The sequence below is a fragment of the Varroa jacobsoni genome, unplaced genomic scaffold (assembly GCF_002532875.2).
Source record: "Varroa jacobsoni isolate VJ856 unplaced genomic scaffold, vjacob_1.0 contig00072, whole genome shotgun sequence".
In the NCBI taxonomy this organism is placed as follows: Eukaryota; Metazoa; Arthropoda; class Arachnida; order Mesostigmata; family Varroidae; genus Varroa; species Varroa jacobsoni.
Window position 1 is genome coordinate 111,735 of NW_019214406.1, and position 19,148 is coordinate 130,882.

Consider the following 19,148-nt stretch of genomic DNA (forward strand, 5'->3'; position numbering starts at 1 on the left):
TTTCACAGCTTTGGCCCCGGTTTTCTTGACGCGCAGCCCGACCTTGATGACGTAAACATTTAGAATAGCGAGCACCAACTACAAACAATAACGACCTTATTGACCATTATGATATCATGCACGTATAAATAATCTTTACGCTAGAATGTCGTTCTTGTATTCTTGCGGGGAGACTGCTTTTGAGAAGAGAGGAAGGCACCAAACCTAGACTACCTATTGGGGCAAAACCAGTCGTTTGCTTGACTCCACCCTGCTTTAACATATCGTAGTTAAAAGCTATTCATTTTTTTCTAAAGTATCCATTTTAACAGTTTAGTATCGGGATCTCTTACCATCGAGCTTGCTAGTACGATAATTTATCGGAAAACCGCTTTACGCGCTATAAAGATATCGGAGTATAAGTCGGAATCTCCTTTTCCGTCCATAGTTCTTTTAACACGCCGTCGCTCTCAACCTGCACGCATGGAAGTCATGCTATTAGCTGTGCAGAGCGGTTTCGTAATCCAAATAGAACAAAAGGAAGTGAACAACAATTTTAAAACTTGAACATTTAGCTCTTTTTCATCACCGTTCCCCACGATTTCGGACGTATGGGGTCTTGTTTCTATTTGAAAATCACGGTCATTGAATAATTTTACCATGCTTTAAAAATGTCTTTTTCTTTACACAGACTATGGATAGTCTTTCAGCAGGGCGTCCATTCCATAGCTGTCTTCGTTATTCGTTATATCACAAGGTATTCGTTATACGTACCATCCTACCTGCATGCCTCATTGTCAAATAACAGCTTGGGAACAACCTACGACATCTGAACTCAATTTTACTCTAGGTTCTCTACTTGCCGTCCTAAGTGGTAGGACAATATGTCGATTAAGGTGATGTTACTTGAGTTCAGGATAGTTCGCCGAAGTAGGCCTAGACAGCTGCGAAGTCGATTTTGGGAGACTAGGGTGGCGGAACCGGATGTGGGGGACACGTGAGGCTCCTTCCAGTACTCTTATGCTTCTCTATTGCTTTTGTTTACTCGAAGTATAGTTTGTGTAGCCTTTGGATTCTTGCTACTCCTTAAGTGAGAGCTGCCTGAATTTTTGGGGTTCGGTAGCCTAAATTACTTTAATTTAGAGATTCGTTGATTTGAATTTAACGTGAGGAAGTTATAGTACGGTTCTATTTTATAGAAGTATAAATATTATATATAGTTATGTATATCATAAATATATATAGTCTACTGTGGAAATATTTATCTATTATCGTTTGAGTTTGACTTGACCGGTTGATTTCAACACTGAAGCGGTTGACACTTATCCCCAGCTTCCTTCTATTAACTAGGCCACAGCATTTTATCAGCTCCTTTACTATTTCGTCAGTGCTCTTAATTGCAGATGGACGTTTGCATATGTATCTATAATCACCTTTTTCCTTGACAGTTATACAGTTATCTTCGGCGATGACTTGTTTCATCGTGTCCAGGCAATGACTATCCATCAAATCTTATTTATTGACCTTTACTAATAATACTAAAAAACCTCACAGGTAGATAATTATTATAAGTCAGCAACACAATATCCCAGTATCAGAAAAGCTATATATAGTCGTGCAAAAGGTAACACAATTTAAATCTTGTTGAATCCATAAAATTAGTTTTCCACATTTCTTAGAAATGGCAATGGTTGTAAAAAAATGGTGACGCCACCTCTTGCACGAGTAGAGACGGATCGTGCGCCAATATAAACGACGATTTCGATTTGGTCTCCGTTAGAATATTAAATCGATTGTTTGAGTTGCTGGGTATTACTGAGTAGGGAAAAGGAATTATTTTCAGTTTTACTAGACTATATGTATTTTAGCGTCTCCTGGTCTTGCACAGCGCTCTTTCTCCGACACATCAGAACCATAGGTACCGCGGAATATGCATTGACGGAAAACATTATAAAACAATTGGCAAAGATTTACCCTTCCCGTAGCGTGGACAATCTCTCTCTCTACATTAGCAAAACTGAAATACGTTATGTTTGAGGCAAACAAATTTAGGAGTAGAATGTAAGTATTTAATTTAATTAAGGAGTTAGTTGAAGTCAGAACCGAAGCCATTGATGACGACAGGAGAAGTTAGATACGGTCTAACTATTACACTGCATTTACTTACCTATTATGAAATAAATGTGATCGTCCGTTTATATATATAAAACTGAGAGTGGGGCGTCCGTTGCCAAATAAATTGAAAAAAAAACATTAACGAAGTTCCGAAATATAATCTTGTCTATACAATTATAAATCTTCTACGGTGTATATGATTTGGAGTTCACTATAAGATAGAAGTACAGCACCTGATCAGCGTCCAAAAAATGCCTTAAGGAATACGATACCTAATGACCTTATAATACAACTCGGCAACCTCAAGAAATTATCCACTTTTATGGTCTTTAGACGTAACGCAGGGAAGTCACTTAAATTAAGGCAAATTGAAAGTAAGCTCCTCCAATGTCTATAGAATTCAACTTAATACTACCCATTACCGAATTAAGGTAACCAAAAACTGGAGCTTACTAACTTATATTATTGTAAAAATCTAGTACATCCTAAATGACTAATACACCAACACATAGTAGCATAAAAACAAAAATTGTTGATTACTATCGGTCGCTATCAAGTTTTTATTTAGCTGTTAAGACGAAAACAACTGAAAATAAACAAAGAATCTAGAGCCCACAGATAACGTGAATAGATTAGTGGCCATTTCGAAGTCCATTCATCAACGTATATGAGACAAAGTAGATTTTTCTGTATCTAGTCACACTTATCATGCGGTATATGTCATTAGAGTAACCTTATATACTAAAGGAAAATAAATGAAAACAAATAAATTAAAAAACGTATCATGTAGTAGACCTTTTTCAAGATGGTTGCTTAGGTACCATGTGTTCGCGACTATCAAGTAAGACCGACACGAGCAACTGTCTACAGTATTTATGATGCGACACTGTTATTTATAATAATTATTTGCGGAACTTGGTTAGTATATTTATATTAAAAGATGTGTGTGCTAAATGATTTATACCTGACAAGGCTAGAAATATACGTTGTGTACTGAGGATGGTAGCAGGTAGTAATCGCTTCGTTGGTAAGATACGGATGTAAAGGGCAGTTACGACATTTCTCAATATGAAACGAGTCTGCACTTTTAACGAATTATTTTTAACAAAGACTCAAAATATAAGGCTTCTAAAAAAAAATAATTTTTTTAGAATTAACTGGCGTTACTTCTTCTTGACGCCACCTTGGCGGGTCATGGCATAACAAATCCCCTAAGACCTTACCATAATTCTCAAAGTAGGCTCGCAATTTACACTGAATCTATTCAAATGTCTTGAAATAAATTAGGGCTTCTAAAACTGTTAATCCTTCAAAATCCGACGAATTTCGACTACATTTTAAAGATTAGCGTTACTCAGTTATAATGTCTGTACTTTTCAATTCAGGTCATATCGCCTCTGTTAAAAATATGTTAAAATAATATAAATATAATTACATCTAACATACCAGGTTACTCTTTTTACCCAGGGCGAACTTTTCTGTACGCACCTGGTTTTGTGCTACTCTGCGTAATAGTTATGCCCTTCAAACATAAAACAAACACACTAAAGGCTAGAAACTCAAAATTTGACCTTTTTTGATACATCAGAGGAAAGTCCTTCTTCTTCTTCTTACCTATCGTTCTTACCTATATCGTTTGCCGCATTACCGTTGCCTATCTTTCTAAATGCATAGACTTATGCGTAAACATTCAGTCGCCATCTTGCCAGGGAACAAAAATTGTTCCCTGACAGGATGTTCCTAAAAATGCCATTAGGAGATTCGAACGAGAAAAACCCTTTTCTTTCTTGGGTGATTATTCTATTCAACAAAACATACAGCTTCGTTGCACTTACTCTGCGGCAGTACTTACTGAAATATCTCCGTGACCTCGTCATTTCTTCGATTCCGATTGTCTCGCTCTTCCATTGCCCTTAATCAGTATGTGTATACTGCATGTATGTTGCCACTTGAAGAAATGAATAACCTTGATTTCGAAATGGCCAATAATAACCCGAATAAACTCTACTCCATCTGCACATCTAGAGTCTCGCCCTAATCTGAAAACGAAATCCCAAACACTTATTCTGTCACAATTATGCCCGCTCTCACATTGAAAGGTTTCCATAATCTCAATAAACTCTTGCTTTTTGACTGTTTTGAAGAGAGAAAAAATTCAGCATTGAGCATGATGGTTGCTTCGAAACCGACAACTTGAAAAGAGACTAGAATCCGCCAAAAGTATTTATCTAATCGAAGATTATAAAATACATACTAGGATCCTCTATATTTAATTAATGATAAATCAAGTTTGAAAATCAACGAAATATCCGATTTGACATCACTGAGAAATAAAAGCGGTTTTCTGTGTATATTTTTCTTCTCGCGTTAGACCAGCCCAGGGGCTTAATTTGTAGTACACATGAAAAATAATGACAACCAACTAGGTTCTCGTAGAAATCGCCTCTTTAACTTGAGCCGTTTCGCGTAATTTTGATTCACAGCACTGCAAAATTCAGCATCAGTTCTAATAATCACCTTACCAGTACGATTCATGGATTGTTGTTGGTGGTTCAATACGAGCTACATGTAGCACTGTATACAGAAAGCCAGACTAGGCAGATCCATGAGCTTCTTCCCCGCGCCCGTTTTTCCGTTAATCAACTTATGATACCTATATATGGTCATGTATGTGGAGACTCTGAATAAAAGAATCTCTACCTGAGTTTACTTTTAAAAAGTTATTGCAGAACACTACGAATGACAGTATTTTTCGTTTCGTTGCTCCTTTTAAGGAAGTTTTGGCCTTTTGAAGGTTCTCCGCGGGATCAAGAGCAACGTATGACTGACCGGCTTAACTGTGACTGCTTCGACAATGGACGTCTTTTATTGCTTATCCTCGTATTTTGTGAATCGTCAGAGCAAAGCACGATTGCATTGGAAATTGACGCCGTCGTAGTAAGACCTCATTTTCCTATGATAAATTGAATGTAATCCTTTAAAGCATGACGACGTGCGCTTTGAATGTAGCGTTGATCATTTGCGGGACAATACCGTGAGTTTGTAGATCATAAACGATCATCCTTGTTCCGTAGCAAAGTTTAAGGAAGCCTAAGTTTATCATGAAGACGACCGGAAGATCTTTCCTTAGTCGCAGATTATGGATATATAATGATGCTGGCGGGTAGATGCGGTTAAGTTTATTCTGCAATAGGACCCCATTTTAACATAACGTTTGATGATAGTGGAATTTTGTAGTTAGCATTATTCAGAAATGTATCAGATCCGACATCTAATGACTGAAAGTATTTGCGTCGGTAGCAATTAGTTGCGTCACTTCTTAATACATCGCTACTCCATTCAGAAATGATCTAACAATAAAATTAACCTCGAAAGATTCATTTTTACTGCATATACTGCGTAGGATAAGACCAACGGCTTCGAAAGCCACTCGTTTAGTTATGACTAATGCGTCTTAGACAATAAATGTCACGACACGAGATAGATTTACAGCTGCTGCATTTGGCTTTTGATTACATACTGTATCATCTTTGACACGGATAGAAATGCTGAATCAAAAGTGCGTAGTTTAGCCTCCGAACTTCAAAGTCGACGCGATTCATGATGATGCTACTTCAATGGCTAACTTTTTATCTCGTTCACTTTGCTTAATATCAAGTTAGTAACGATTGTTTTATTTCCTGTTCTTCAACTAAGCCAGATTTTCTAAATTTTTTTTTATCAATTTCCTCAGTTATTTTCGCCAACAAGAAATGTCATTCGTGGTTTGTGCGATACTCACGGCGTGTCCTCGTAACTGAGTCCTCACATCAATAATTGGTTTCTACAAAACACAAAGACCGTTCCAAACTGTAGCGTTCCATCATTGCAAACCGCAAACTTTGTTTTTTTGATCGCTAAATCGCTAGTTAGCGTTTACTCGCTTACAAACGCAGGAAAAGAGGGGCTGTATATACCATGTAGAAGGCTAGACACTATACACTTATGTACTTTGGCTCGCACCCGATTTCCCGTTAAATAATTTCAACCTGTTTGTTTATAAAATAGAAAAGCTAATTTATACAGTAATTTCAAGGAACTTTCAAGGAAATAGTTTATATTTCGTAGAGCATTAACGAATATCATTGAGGTCTTGTTTTTGTTTAGACAATCACAAATATATTTGTAGAGTTTTCTTTTGAATTCTTCTTTCATTTGAAAGTGGCTTATAGATGTTTGCGGACCTTTTCTGTTCAGTAATATCGTAATAGCGTGTCCGCAATACATTCGCGTTCCTTTTTTCTTAGCGCTGATAGTAGAGGGTTAGAAGATTGATTTTTTTTGTTAAAGTCACTCAGTTTGGCTTGGAAGTATATAAGAGCTTCAGCGATATGAAAAGTCATGTTATTTTTCGATAGCCTGTATCTATGATGATAGTTTCGAGTCATTGTATTCTTGAAAAGGTGAGTATGTTTAGTCCGTTTATAACAACCATGAGTAAACAGTTGTGTGGGTGTGCAAAGAAGATCTGAAAAAAATAGTGACTATTTACTGTTTCATAGAACTAATAGTCCGATGTTGTGCTAAATTGCTTTGTACAATAAATAGAGAATCGTCGGTTCCTTTCAAAGGACGACACTTCCTACAAATACCAAAAAATATCTGACAAGGCAATCGTATAGATATTTTTCGAATATTTTTTTTTGCTTCCATATCATTCCTATAATTCTATAGGCCGTTAAATGTCACTTAATTCTTTTCTGTATATAACATATATTTGTGGGCTTACCTTTGAAATGTGCTTCATATTTTTGCTTCAAGGCAAATGTTATCTATGCGGCCGATATTTGATCAGATATTTTTACTATTTTAGGGGTAAAAACCCTAGTAGCGAGTGATAAAATACGATTTGAACATAGGCGAAGGTCAAACGTCTAGCTTGTTTGTATTTTAATTCGATTTTATATAGTACGTTTTTTAATGGTTTCTTAAACGAAGATCCTCAGATAAATAGTTGTAAACCTGGGCATATTTTGTCTAATATATCCGTATGGTAAATTCGGTTAATTCTTATTATATAAAAGTTCATTGGAAATGAAAATCGCAACGTATGGCAGATATTTACAGACGACGAAATGCACATTTGACCATAACGCTTAATGATAATTAAGAGAGAAGTTACACCTATGTTAAGTAGAAAAGAAGCCAGTGGATGGAATTAATATCCCTATATAAAAATGCTTTACGGGTATAACCACTGGATTGGAGGAGAACCTGCGGCATAATGCCGCCACTAAAATTAGCGCCAAGAAAACTAACAATTCATATAGAAACATGAGTCGGAGCAACGACAGAAATAGCCGCTATCAAGACTAAATAAGCTGCATCTAGCATACATCCAGGATCTTTAGTCAATAATGTGGTTCTGATAAACAGACTGATAATCCACGTGACCAGTTTCAAACACTACTTTAATAACGAAATCTTTTTTGAAAGTACGCCCTCCAAATGCATATCCATTATTTTTACATATCCGTTCATAATCACGCACGAAAAGCCAGGCTCGTAACCCAACAATTGGACACGCTTTTTAATAAATTATTTGAAACCTGAATTAAGTCTAAGATAGGACTTTTCAGGCTCTTGGTATATTGCTACCATGGCTATGAGGTACGTGCGCTTCGCCTCGTGGCCACGCGTCCTCCCCATTTCCCGTACTCAAGTAGCACGTCGACAAATTTATGGCCTGTACACGAATTGTTCTCTTACTAGTTTGTTCGCGCTTAAACTCATATCGCTTGCATTATTTGCACCCGAACCTTTCATGAACTTCAGTTTAATATTTCGCTTTCGTATTTGTTCGCCCTTGGTAAACTTATGAGAACGCTTCATCGACAGATTTATGACTTGTGCACGAAACCCTCACTGCGGAGATTCTTTTCTTTGAAAAAAAAAAGATCTATTCAGGCGCCATATTTTTCTCCTTGCATGAAAATATCAGCGCTAAATAGTTGAATGCTAAGATGGTACCGAATGATTAAGCGGTTATATGGGACCAGTTGATGCAATCCTTAAAATTTTATCTAATCATGTAGGATTATATAGGCATTTAAAAAATGGATCATACGTAATTCGTGAGGGCGCACATCCTTACGAAATCGAAATAAGTAGAAGTGGAAAAGAAGTCAAGTGTCTATAATGAAGAAACAATAACATTTCAAAAAACCACCAACACTGCCACCTTATGTCAGCACATTTTGCTGCTTAAATTACTAACACAACAGCTGTCCACATCTACGATTTCACAACAATAAGGAGGATAAAGCAAACACAGATGGTTTGCTTAAGTTCCTAGAGCCATGGGTATCAAACATTATGTAATCAACAATATATGTACATTTTTCGGTATTTGGCGAAATGTAAGGATGATTCTATTCTAGCACGACAGATAAGAAGCAACAATACGCAATCCAGTCGAATTGATCACATGTTCTGTGCAGAATTAATACTGAGTCATATGTTATCACCTTTATTAAAGTATAAATGCCATATTTTGCCTACCAAACAACACTTAAGCAGTGTTGCGTTTTTGAGACCGACAATACTGGGTTGAAATTAGATAAAGTGAAATAGTTATAAAACAAATTAACAAGACAATTAATAAGGACAAGAAACATCTATGGTATTCGAAGGTAGTTCATTAACATAAAAGCTCACTTAAAACAAAGTTAGATCAGTTTCGTATTAAATGTTATCTTTTGGCATTGAGCTAGATCGTTTAATTAGAAAAGGTCTATGGGAACTTAGTTAGGGAGTTAAAGCGAATTAATGACTACGTATTCAAGGTAAAATAAGAAGAGTGCGCTGCCCTGATTAATAAAATAAGATACTTGAATATAGACCACATTATTGCTATGCACGATTTGCCGACTCCACCCAATATATCTAAGCTTCCTTTCGTACCAAGCGTGGTAAATTTTTATGGCTGTTTTGTATAGCTCTTCGGTATGCCTCTAAATACAGAAAGCAGATTTAACTACACATTGAAACATCAACTCTCTTTACGTGAATTAAGGGAAGTTCTCCAGTCAAACGCGCTACTTATGAATCACGATCTAAAATGTCTGATAATGATAGAATTTATTATATCAGATGAATATCCTGACATTATATATATGTATATATATTATATATAGAGGCATATAGATACATACATATAGAGGCAACGATTATAGTTAAATAAAACAAAGAGGCGTAATTCCTTGTTGAATTTGCACAGCACTTCGTAGATTTATAGACGGTTGAAAGTTTATTTTACTTAGAGAACGTCACACATCGTTAGAAGTCTTTTGCATAAAAAGCGAAGTAGCAATGCATAACGTCGAGTTGAAATTTTATTAGGTGACAACGCTCAGAGTAAGAAATGTCAGGGAGCAAGCTTGTACTTTGTCTAAATTAATTTTTGACTGCCTTTCCACACAAAAGTAGCGACAATCTTTCTACTTTGAGGAGTTATTGACTGCACCCATTTGGCTATTATAACGAAAGTGATCGTAAACAAACTAAATACAGTGAAAGAAAATATAGTAACATGCAGTATGAATTGTTTTTGAAAAGGCTCGTTTACTTTTTTATACTCGTAAGGGTACAACAACGACAAGCTTACCAAGGAGGCAAATTGTATATACTTTGTGCATAAAATAAATACTGAAGCTAATGTTGTCAATGTTGCCTAGTGATATAAGCATTAGTGATACTCTCGATATTTCAAATATTACGGGCATTGCAACAAGTTATTTATATAGGAATCGGCTGTCAAATTCTTTAATGATTTTTGGAATGTAAATCAACTATACAATTAGTTACAGTGATTCAATACTAAGTAATGTTTAACTAATATAATTATCGACATATTAGTTTAATTGTATATACGTTAATTTGTTAGAAGCTTAAGATGGGCACGAATGAAGAAGCTTTAGTAGGTACTCAGTAAAATTAATTGAAAACAACTTATCAGACAGTAAATTAGTGGTGAAGATTAATAACCTGCTAAGCCTATGAACTACTGCTCATCAAGAGCATCTAAGAACTCTCTAATATGTTGTCCAAGTGATTTATTGAGAAGATACCTGGTTTTTACGCAAATTTGTCTAAAAAGCTAATATCCTTAGGTTAAACTGTTACTTTAAAGCGTAATGGCTAGTTTCAAAAGTTATCTTGTGCTGGCACAATAATTGTTATGTAGCGAGTATACTCATTGTCCAATTTTATATTTCGTATTGGCTTCATAAATAAAGGGTTAAGCGTGTCTATCTAAAAAGGGAGCCTTTATTTGTGTACCTAATTGCGCGGATATACTGTGGAAGCGTATGTACCCGAAACTAATTCTAGGCAGTATCCTAAAACCTCTACTCACAAGTCATAACTTTGTAATTTCTCAACGAGTTTTAACAAACTAGGCAGCGTTGCAAGCCAACATCTAAGTTCAGACTCGATCATATATTTGTCCAATATGCTCAACTATAATCCAAAATACCTAAACAAAAGTTAGTAAGTAGATGGCGAATAGAACTAATAAGCACAAATTAGGAAACATACTCGTGTAGAGAAAGCGCTTTGTGATACCGTTTTTCAGATCCGAATCGAAGGCTTTCTACTGCCTATCCTTGATCACAAAAGTTATCAAAGATCAAAATCTTTGAATGCGCTTGTGGTTTAAATCGATGCAAGTGTACGTATACTTATATGGATTTACTATCATGGAGACGAAATATTATGGATAAGTAAGATTAGATCCACTCACAATTTCTTAGCGCAATACCGCAGTGACTATGCCATTCATGCAAAAATGAATGGCAATTTAAATTTTGCATAACGATGTGCTTCCAAAGTTCCACAGGATTAATTTATTTACCTACCACTTATGTTTCACTCGACCGAGTTCAACGCTGATGATCTCAAACTAAAAAATGCAGCGACAGAAACTGATGGGGCGAAATTTTATACATGGCTAATAGATAAGGTTGTCGATTAATATACGCTCAGTATTAAAATTCTGCGTTCGGCTCTTTTTTCGCAGAAGGTATTGTTTGTCGGGCCGGTGACGCGTCATTCTAATGCATAGTGATATCCATATCGGATTCGTTGATACCGGTACGTTCCGAAAATGAAGATATTGAATATTAATTTAATTATTGCCAATACCAATTGATATAGGAATAAGTAGTAATCGTCTCTTGGCGGCTATTTCTACCTCACTTTCCCTGCAAATGTATACTCGAGGCTTAACCTTTTCACAATATCTAGTTACCCATTCGTGTGAGAAATCCATCGGTTGCGTTCGGACCTATGCCTGGTACGAGTTAATTGAAATTTTCTGTTCCCTAGCAATAACTTCTCTTCGTTTGTTATCCTTATAACGAGTTTATTCGGGTAACGCGACAGTAATCTGACGTTCGAAGTGTCTTTTTCGGCCTGTAGTATCAGTGTAGCTAAAAGGTGCCCAAACTCTTTTTTGTAGGTCCATCGGTTTTCTCTGCTACTCGTTGTTCCGACAGTGCTATTTGATATCTTTTCTGTTTAAAGCAGTCTTCATTACTGGATGCTTGTCTACGCTTTCAGCCTTGGCTCGATGACAGTGAGGTGCACTTACTGCATATTTGGCCCGTAATGTACAAAACTCTTTGAATATCGTTTAGCTACACTTTGAATTCGAAGCCATCTATAGTTCGCCGGATCTTCCATAATTTTCGAAGTGAATACCGGCGTTTAATTACGTTACAAATCGTGCTATAAGGTACGTGAAATTTAAAAAAGTTGCTACACGGTAGAATTTGTCACTCCACGCAAACATGTCTTTAGACTCTGCCTGCCATGCCATTGTAGGATGTATTTGTTAACTGATGGTTCCGTTCGCTGCTCTAAGTCTGTACGTTTAACATTTTGTACATTGTATTCACCAGGTTCTTCAGATTATTCTTGTTTCCTAGCTAGTATATGGTATTATTGATGCGACGACCTTCATACATTCTGCTTTCAAATTCTACTGGGTAATTCCTGCAGATCCCTTCTATGAGATTTTCTGATCTTCGATTTTATCATCCCGAGTATTCTAGAAGCAAAGTTAATACGCTCGTTTTTCTTTGGCCCAACTCGCTAAACAACTTTAATTAGCGCCTACATTGGTGCATTTTGCGTTATTTCTAGTTTAGTGTCTGCTTTAGCAATGGATCTGGCATTCGGTCGCAGAAAAGGTGTTCAGTTTCTACTATCATGTTCTGCACATGCTTCCGTGTACCTGAACTGCTGCCAAATGGTTTCTACTTAGTAAATTTGGTATCAAGTTTATTTTACCTAATACGTACGCAGTTACATTGGTCATTTTACATTTTTCGATTTTTTCATGCCATGTGTTTTTCTTCTTCCTTAACTGAATGATTATTTTTAGTAGCAATTAATATATGATATGCGTATGCTCCGAGCCTACCCTCTTGAATAGTAGTCAACCTATTCCGTAATTGCTTGTGTCTCTTTGTTTCTGTGAAATACCTGTCACCTTATACGCTTATCTCTGTTAGTTTGTGTATGATAGCTTTAAAAACCTTTTCTTGTTCGCTTTGCAGTTGGAATTCATATCACCTCTGAGTTTGTCTACAAATGGGCTGTGTGAGCTGGAATAGGCTAAGGACGAATTACAATAAGTGTTTTACGCACCCGAGAAATCTCATTACCTCGCTAACGTCTTTAGGCTCTGGCTATCTTATATATCTTTGACTTCCGTTCAAGATCAGCTTTTGATCCTTTCTTGCTGATTAGGTATCCTATTAATTTTACGTTTAACATTTCCAGAAGCAGTTTGCCTGTGTTGTATTGTAATCTTACTTAAAAGCTGTCTCGAAGAGTGCTTTTTGAAACTTTTGCTCAACTCTCAAAAGTTTTGTAGTGACCATTTATAGCTTCAGCTCTTGCCTTACCCCCAGGAAAGCGTTGTGATTGTCACTAGGACTACATTTTTAAATGCATCATATGCTTGTACCTGGCGACTCTATTATTCATCGGGGGACCAATCAATTCCTTAAGGTACCCTACGGTGTATGTATCTTACTATGAACTGCCAGATCGTAGTTTCAGCTCTCATACCCCAGCACCACTCAATAAAACCCGTCTCTAGCGCCTAGAATTGATGAAACATTTACCTTGGCCATTGAGAGTACGCACAGGGTTTCTTGGCCTTTGTATGACTTTGTTTAAATCTTGCGGATCTAAAATGATCCACAATTTACGTTCAGGTTGATGCACGGCAATGAGGTCGGAGATCCATTTCATGGGGTTGTTTGCTTTTTGACAAATGTCGAAATACTTTAGCTTCTCTACACCATTCACTATTGATCCTTTGGCATGGTATTGCTCCACACGGGCATTGCTGGGTAGGTCTTGCTCCTTCGTCAATGTAGGTTTTCACTGTCGGTAAAAGTTGACTTAGTCCCTCAAAAACGTTTTTATATTCATTCGGACACTCATTCATTTGCTTACTAATCATGTTTACTACGTTTATTTAATTCGAAACCTAAATGAGTTTTAGTTCTAGATAAGTTTTCGCTAACAGCGATGTCTCCAACTCCTTGACAATGCTCTGGAATTGGTCCTGTGTGTCGTTCGTGTTGATATTGACTTTTGCTGATCCTGTGGTCATCAACCGTAACTAATTGTACATTTTGAAGACTATTCGTTTATGGTAGGTAATATACAGTTCTCCTAGCTTGCTTTTCATGTTTCAGTACGTATAAAAGCTTATGATATTACACCTCAGCTCTGCATAGAGTAAACTCAAGACTTGTCCTGCTTTCCACCAATGCGTGAAATCGTGTGCATTTACGCTATGGTTGCACGAACTTACATTTAAATTTACGGTTTAATATATCGGTCTGGAAGCAGTTGTCGGTGTCACATTTTTTAGAAGCTTCTTCTTTTCCACACACTTCGGATGTCTAGCCGATAGCTGGATACTTTCTTTGTAAATATTGGCTCCTACATTTTCGGGACCATTTTCAGTGCCGATATCTTGCGTATCACGTCCTCATTGGCATCCCCATTGGCATTTTTATTTGTCCTCACGATGAATACCTCGTCCGATTGTTAATTGTCCTGTTTTGTCCAATTGGCCAAGCGGTCGCTCTCATTGCTTATTAGTCATAATCTAGCTAATCTTTTATCGTCATTTACGTTTCTTTTGGGTGAGGGTACGCCTGTGCCGTGTTCACTGAGCACAGTCTTTGTTACCACTTTATTATCTTGGGTTACTGTTTAGTGCTCTCTTAGTTCAACTTACCAATATGAAACTGGGCCATATTAATCTATGATGATTATCTACTCAGGTAAGGGCTACAAGAGATCTAAGCAATGACTGATCGTCGTTGATTTATAGTATATGGACTTCTCTTTTCTGGCTATTTCTGGGCATATGAGTATTAATCACGTTTTCAAACCTTATGGGTTACTTTTTTACTTTCTTCGAGAATATAATTTTTCGTCCCTACATTAAAAAATTATGAAATAAAAAAAGTAGCATAGCTAAAAAGGGGTAACTCCCGTGGAAGCAAAATCTGAGTGCTAAGACAATTGCGAAATAAAAAATGGACAATCAGGCCTTTTCTACGCTTGAAGCATGTTATGCATAGGTATCGTGCGGCTATTGAAAACGATGAAGCCGGATCTGAAGTATATGAGAGCAATCAAAATATTAAATATAATATATTTAGAATATTATAATTTGAATTGTGTAATGATTCGATGAATAAGATCAATGTACTTAAAATCTACGATTAAACCTCATGCTTGTAGCTCCGTTTTGTGTCGCCCACAAAGTAAACGGCTTGTCACTTTTTATCACAAAAACAAAATATTGATGCTAAGATAGTTATAATTATAAAGTTAGTGAGCATTACTAGCGTTGTTATTTAGTATCTCCACATATAATTCAGCAATTGTCAAGCAGTTGGGTGTTTTTTGCTCATTATTGTAGGCTCTATGTCCTCTATGTCACCTATCTTGAAAGAACACGATTACGCTTTAACTTCCCAAAAACAATACAATTTGGTTGACTTTAATAAAACAAAGTACGAAAAACTGCACTGTGGTAAAGACTATAACCCATATCTATAATATAAGGTATACGGCAATTTTTAAAGTGCTCAGCCGCCAGCTACCCTGAAATTTGACTTTTACGGAAATTAAAACCTCATTCGCCCAGTTTTCCTTTGAAAAGACGGCGAAATGATAAGCTTTTGTCTACTACATAGGCAGTGGGAACACCATATTTATAATTAAGCAGGCTTGGGCAGCTAAAACGGTTAGAATTTGGAAATAAGTAGGTTTACAAAAACGGTATGAAGTTAATGATAACCCGCATGTATTGATTCTACGATGGAAAATATATATTATACAAATGGTGAAAAATGCCTTACTGTTATTGACTTATTTAGTGCACTTTAAAACATTTATATTTTACTGTGTAGGAGTTGCAGTTAAGATAACACATACGAATGCATGCAGAGTCAACTCTAATTTTTGTTTTAATTTACGCCAAATATCTGGCATCTCAAGTGCACCCCTAATTCTGTTTGCAAGGACTGCATAGTGGTATTAAGAAAAGAAGAAAGACAAACTTTTTAAGAAGCACTGCTGTTCTTTATATCCATAAAGCGACCAGAGACAACCGACTAAACACCATGTTATAAGGACAGAACCATCTAACGCAATCCATGGATCAAGATACTCTATTAGGAGATGTTAACACACCTCTCGCTTTTAAATTGGCTTTAGTAGCCATACGGAGAAATTTCAGTTGTAGTCGACGAAATAGATGCTTCCTTGGCTAAATTTCCCGGTAAAACGGTTGTGAAAACTATCGTGTGAAAAGTACATTTTAGAAATTAATTTCTGCAACGGTTTTCTGTACATTAACAATAGTTGATTTGCTGAGGTCCCTCTTTGCCTCAGTTTGCTTCCACTGAAAACTGCCTTAATGTTTTGGAGGTTTACATACATTTTACTACTTGACGTATTTTCTTTCATATCGGTGGCTGCATCACCAATCGAAACTACATTCAGGATTACATCTCACAATCAGGGCAAATGGATATCATGCTACATCGGTGTTCGAATTTGATTACAATTTAGGTGACGTACCTTTTAACGCTTAGGCTACTCAGGGAGGAAAAAGTCAGTGCATACATAAATTCACAATGCAAATAACTGATTCTTTATAGTTTTACAATTTTATGCGTTTGCATTGCGAGCACCTTTGATTGTTCTGTTTGTATTGAAGCAGTTGAAAATGAGAGTTAGCAAAAAAAGCACAATACTTAGTACTACATCAAATTTCCAGTGGCTTTGAGGGCAGGCTCATTTTTTGAAATAATAACGTAACAACGTAGATAGCGATTTGTTCATGGCTGTGGTTATAGGATACAGTCTATTATTTTAACAGTTGGTAGATATACATTATATATGCTATGGGTTATTCTCGTAGTGGAGGTTTTTCAGACCTATCTTCAAGAAAATAGCATAATACTGATACATAAATTTCTGTACATAACGGCTTTTATTAAATCTTTGATTCGGTTTTATGATTTTATAAAATTTCGTGTGTTGTCTAGAACGGCTGTAACTCAATGTCACGCCAAGGAGTTCATTTTTGCGTTTCGTATTAGATGGCGTAGAATTTTATAATAGCTGAGCAGAAAATAACCAATTATTGTAAAGTTGTTGACGACTCTCACTTGAAATTATCTTCTGGTAACCCATTGTGATTTGTTGGGCTATCTGACCCAAGTTGTTGTTTTCTTGAATGGAGCAGATGATAGCGTCTTTGCTACGTATTTAAAAACCTCTAGTTCATTTCTACTTCATTTAAATAGCATTTCTGTCCAATTTAAATAAACGAACTATGTATTTCAAATTTTGTGAATATTTTCTATTCATATCGTGATAAATGCATTGTTTCTCCTGGACTTTCAATAGTTTGTTTCTTGCTCAATCTGTAGTTTAAAGTTCTAGACATTTGAACGCGTATATCTAATTGACATATTAGTTAGGAGTTTTCATTCTATAATGACCGGAATTTAAGAAACAGTTCAACGCGTGCACCGATAAGTAGCTTTAAAAATTTCGAACTTTTGGCTTCTTATTAATACCAATATCACATTTTTTAATGAAAATAGTAAATATAACGCTAAAAACCTGTTAATCAATACAAAAATTTCTTTGTGTCAACAAGGCAACCCAATGAGACTCTGTATACTTTAGTTTTAGTAATAACGTACGGGTAGCTTTCCTAGGTTACAGTGTTAAGCGTCGTCAGTTTGTTACTTTCATGTCAGCTACGAGATTCGGAGAAAACAGGCGTCAGAACCTTAATACATGTCGGCCAATTTAGGGAGTTGGCAGACATTTAACAATGACATAAAATTTCCTTTGACATGTTTATCAATAACATATTAAATAATAACTCTTCCGTTGCCCATTATGTTAAAGCTTTCACATTTTCCGATTTCGTATATTTTTGTGCGGACAACCTAGCTCCGCTTTAGTTAGAACTGAGAGAATCGACATGTATATGAGGAACAGAAAATAGATTCAATGCATTTTGTTATTCAGCTTTTAGTAGAGTTAAATTCCATTTTAAACTGGGTTTAGCAAATCCTATCTTGTAGTTCCTGCATTAACAACATCTATTGAAATAATGCATTTTATTTTTTGGCTGACTTTACTGTACTTTTATGTGCAACCTTTTTTTTTTTGATGTACTTGTGTTGCGAATCTTCTGACACATTGTGAGACCATCAAAAGCATTAAGTGGTTTCTAAATGCATGCTTAACTAAGAAGTGTATTTTTTTGTAATAAAAAGAGCAGTTAGTTTCGTTTAGAAATAAGTTTGCTTATGTTTGCTTTTTTCTGCTGCGGTATGCTTATGTCACAATTTTCTGGGAGATACTGTGTCAAATCACTGAGGGTATCGAAATGATTCAAAAGACATATATAACCTTAAATTTATAAAAAAAAAAATAAACAATTCAAGTTGTTTTATCCTTCATGTATGCACGTGTCGGCGATGCTCCAAGGAATATTCATTTTCTAGGGACACAATTCCATATTCCAGTCTGTCTGTTTATGAATTACTGAGTGTGTAATGGTGCATTTTAGTTGTATGCAGCACTTATCTGACGCCCGTTGGTACTCTGAACCTACGTTCTCTATACTTGTAGACTTCCTCTTCTTCTAACCATCAATCTGGTTCTCCCCATCTATGTATACGTATTCATTAGAACAGGGCTCTTAAAATTTGAGTAAATATAACGAATACTGAGATTAAATAAACATATTTTGTTGAAAAAAACATTAGCTCGAGTCATAGTTTTCATAGAATATCTCAATGTGAATTTTAAATTAAATGTAAGTTAAACTCCATTGCCAGATTTGTACAGGTTGCATGGCCTTTAGCAACGCATCGGGATCGGCGTTCTTCAGGTCTGAGTCTTCGAGCCGGAGCTGCCATATCTCTCTTAATAGGCTGGATGGTTTCGTTAGCAATCGCCGTGGTGCCTCTAACTAGCCATGGTCCCCCTTCGTTCACCTTCGATCCTACTTCACTTCATTGTTGGCACGATTTGCGAGATCGACAACCTGCTTCACGCAGCTATGTCATTAGCGCTCTTGTGCTGGGCGTCGTCTTTCCCACAGCAGGTGAGTGGATACATGATCAGGTTAGTACGGTAAATTGAATAATAATATCTTTATTCAAACATAAAGGAGTATGTAACGCAATACAATACCGACTTTTGGTCTAATTGTGGAACCGCAGCTTTCAAAACGCTTATTTGTTTTTTTTTGTTTGAAAACGGTGATGAATAAAGTGTTGCATTGCACAAAAATTTAGCATCATAATTATTGCATTGTTATAACATCATCATAACCATTAATATCCTATAAGATATTTACACCTTTTTTCACATAATTATCCAACTATTATGGCTTTTAGCCTAAATATGACCTAAACGACGTTCGGCTCGTCTGC

At 36.2% G+C, this 19,148-nt stretch overlaps 1 protein-coding gene across 1 annotated transcript in view; it reads left to right on the plus strand.

Moving 5' to 3' along the window:
* Positions 1–19,148, plus strand: part of LOC111270743 (melatonin receptor type 1B-B) — a 52,536-nt gene that overhangs the window by 18,351 nt on the left and 15,037 nt on the right. Inside the window, exon 3 of the mRNA XM_022851128.2 lies at positions 18,549–18,817. Within this exon, the coding sequence (XP_022706863.1) occupies positions 18,549–18,817 (269 nt within the window). The remainder of the gene's footprint in view (positions 1–18,548; positions 18,818–19,148) is intronic.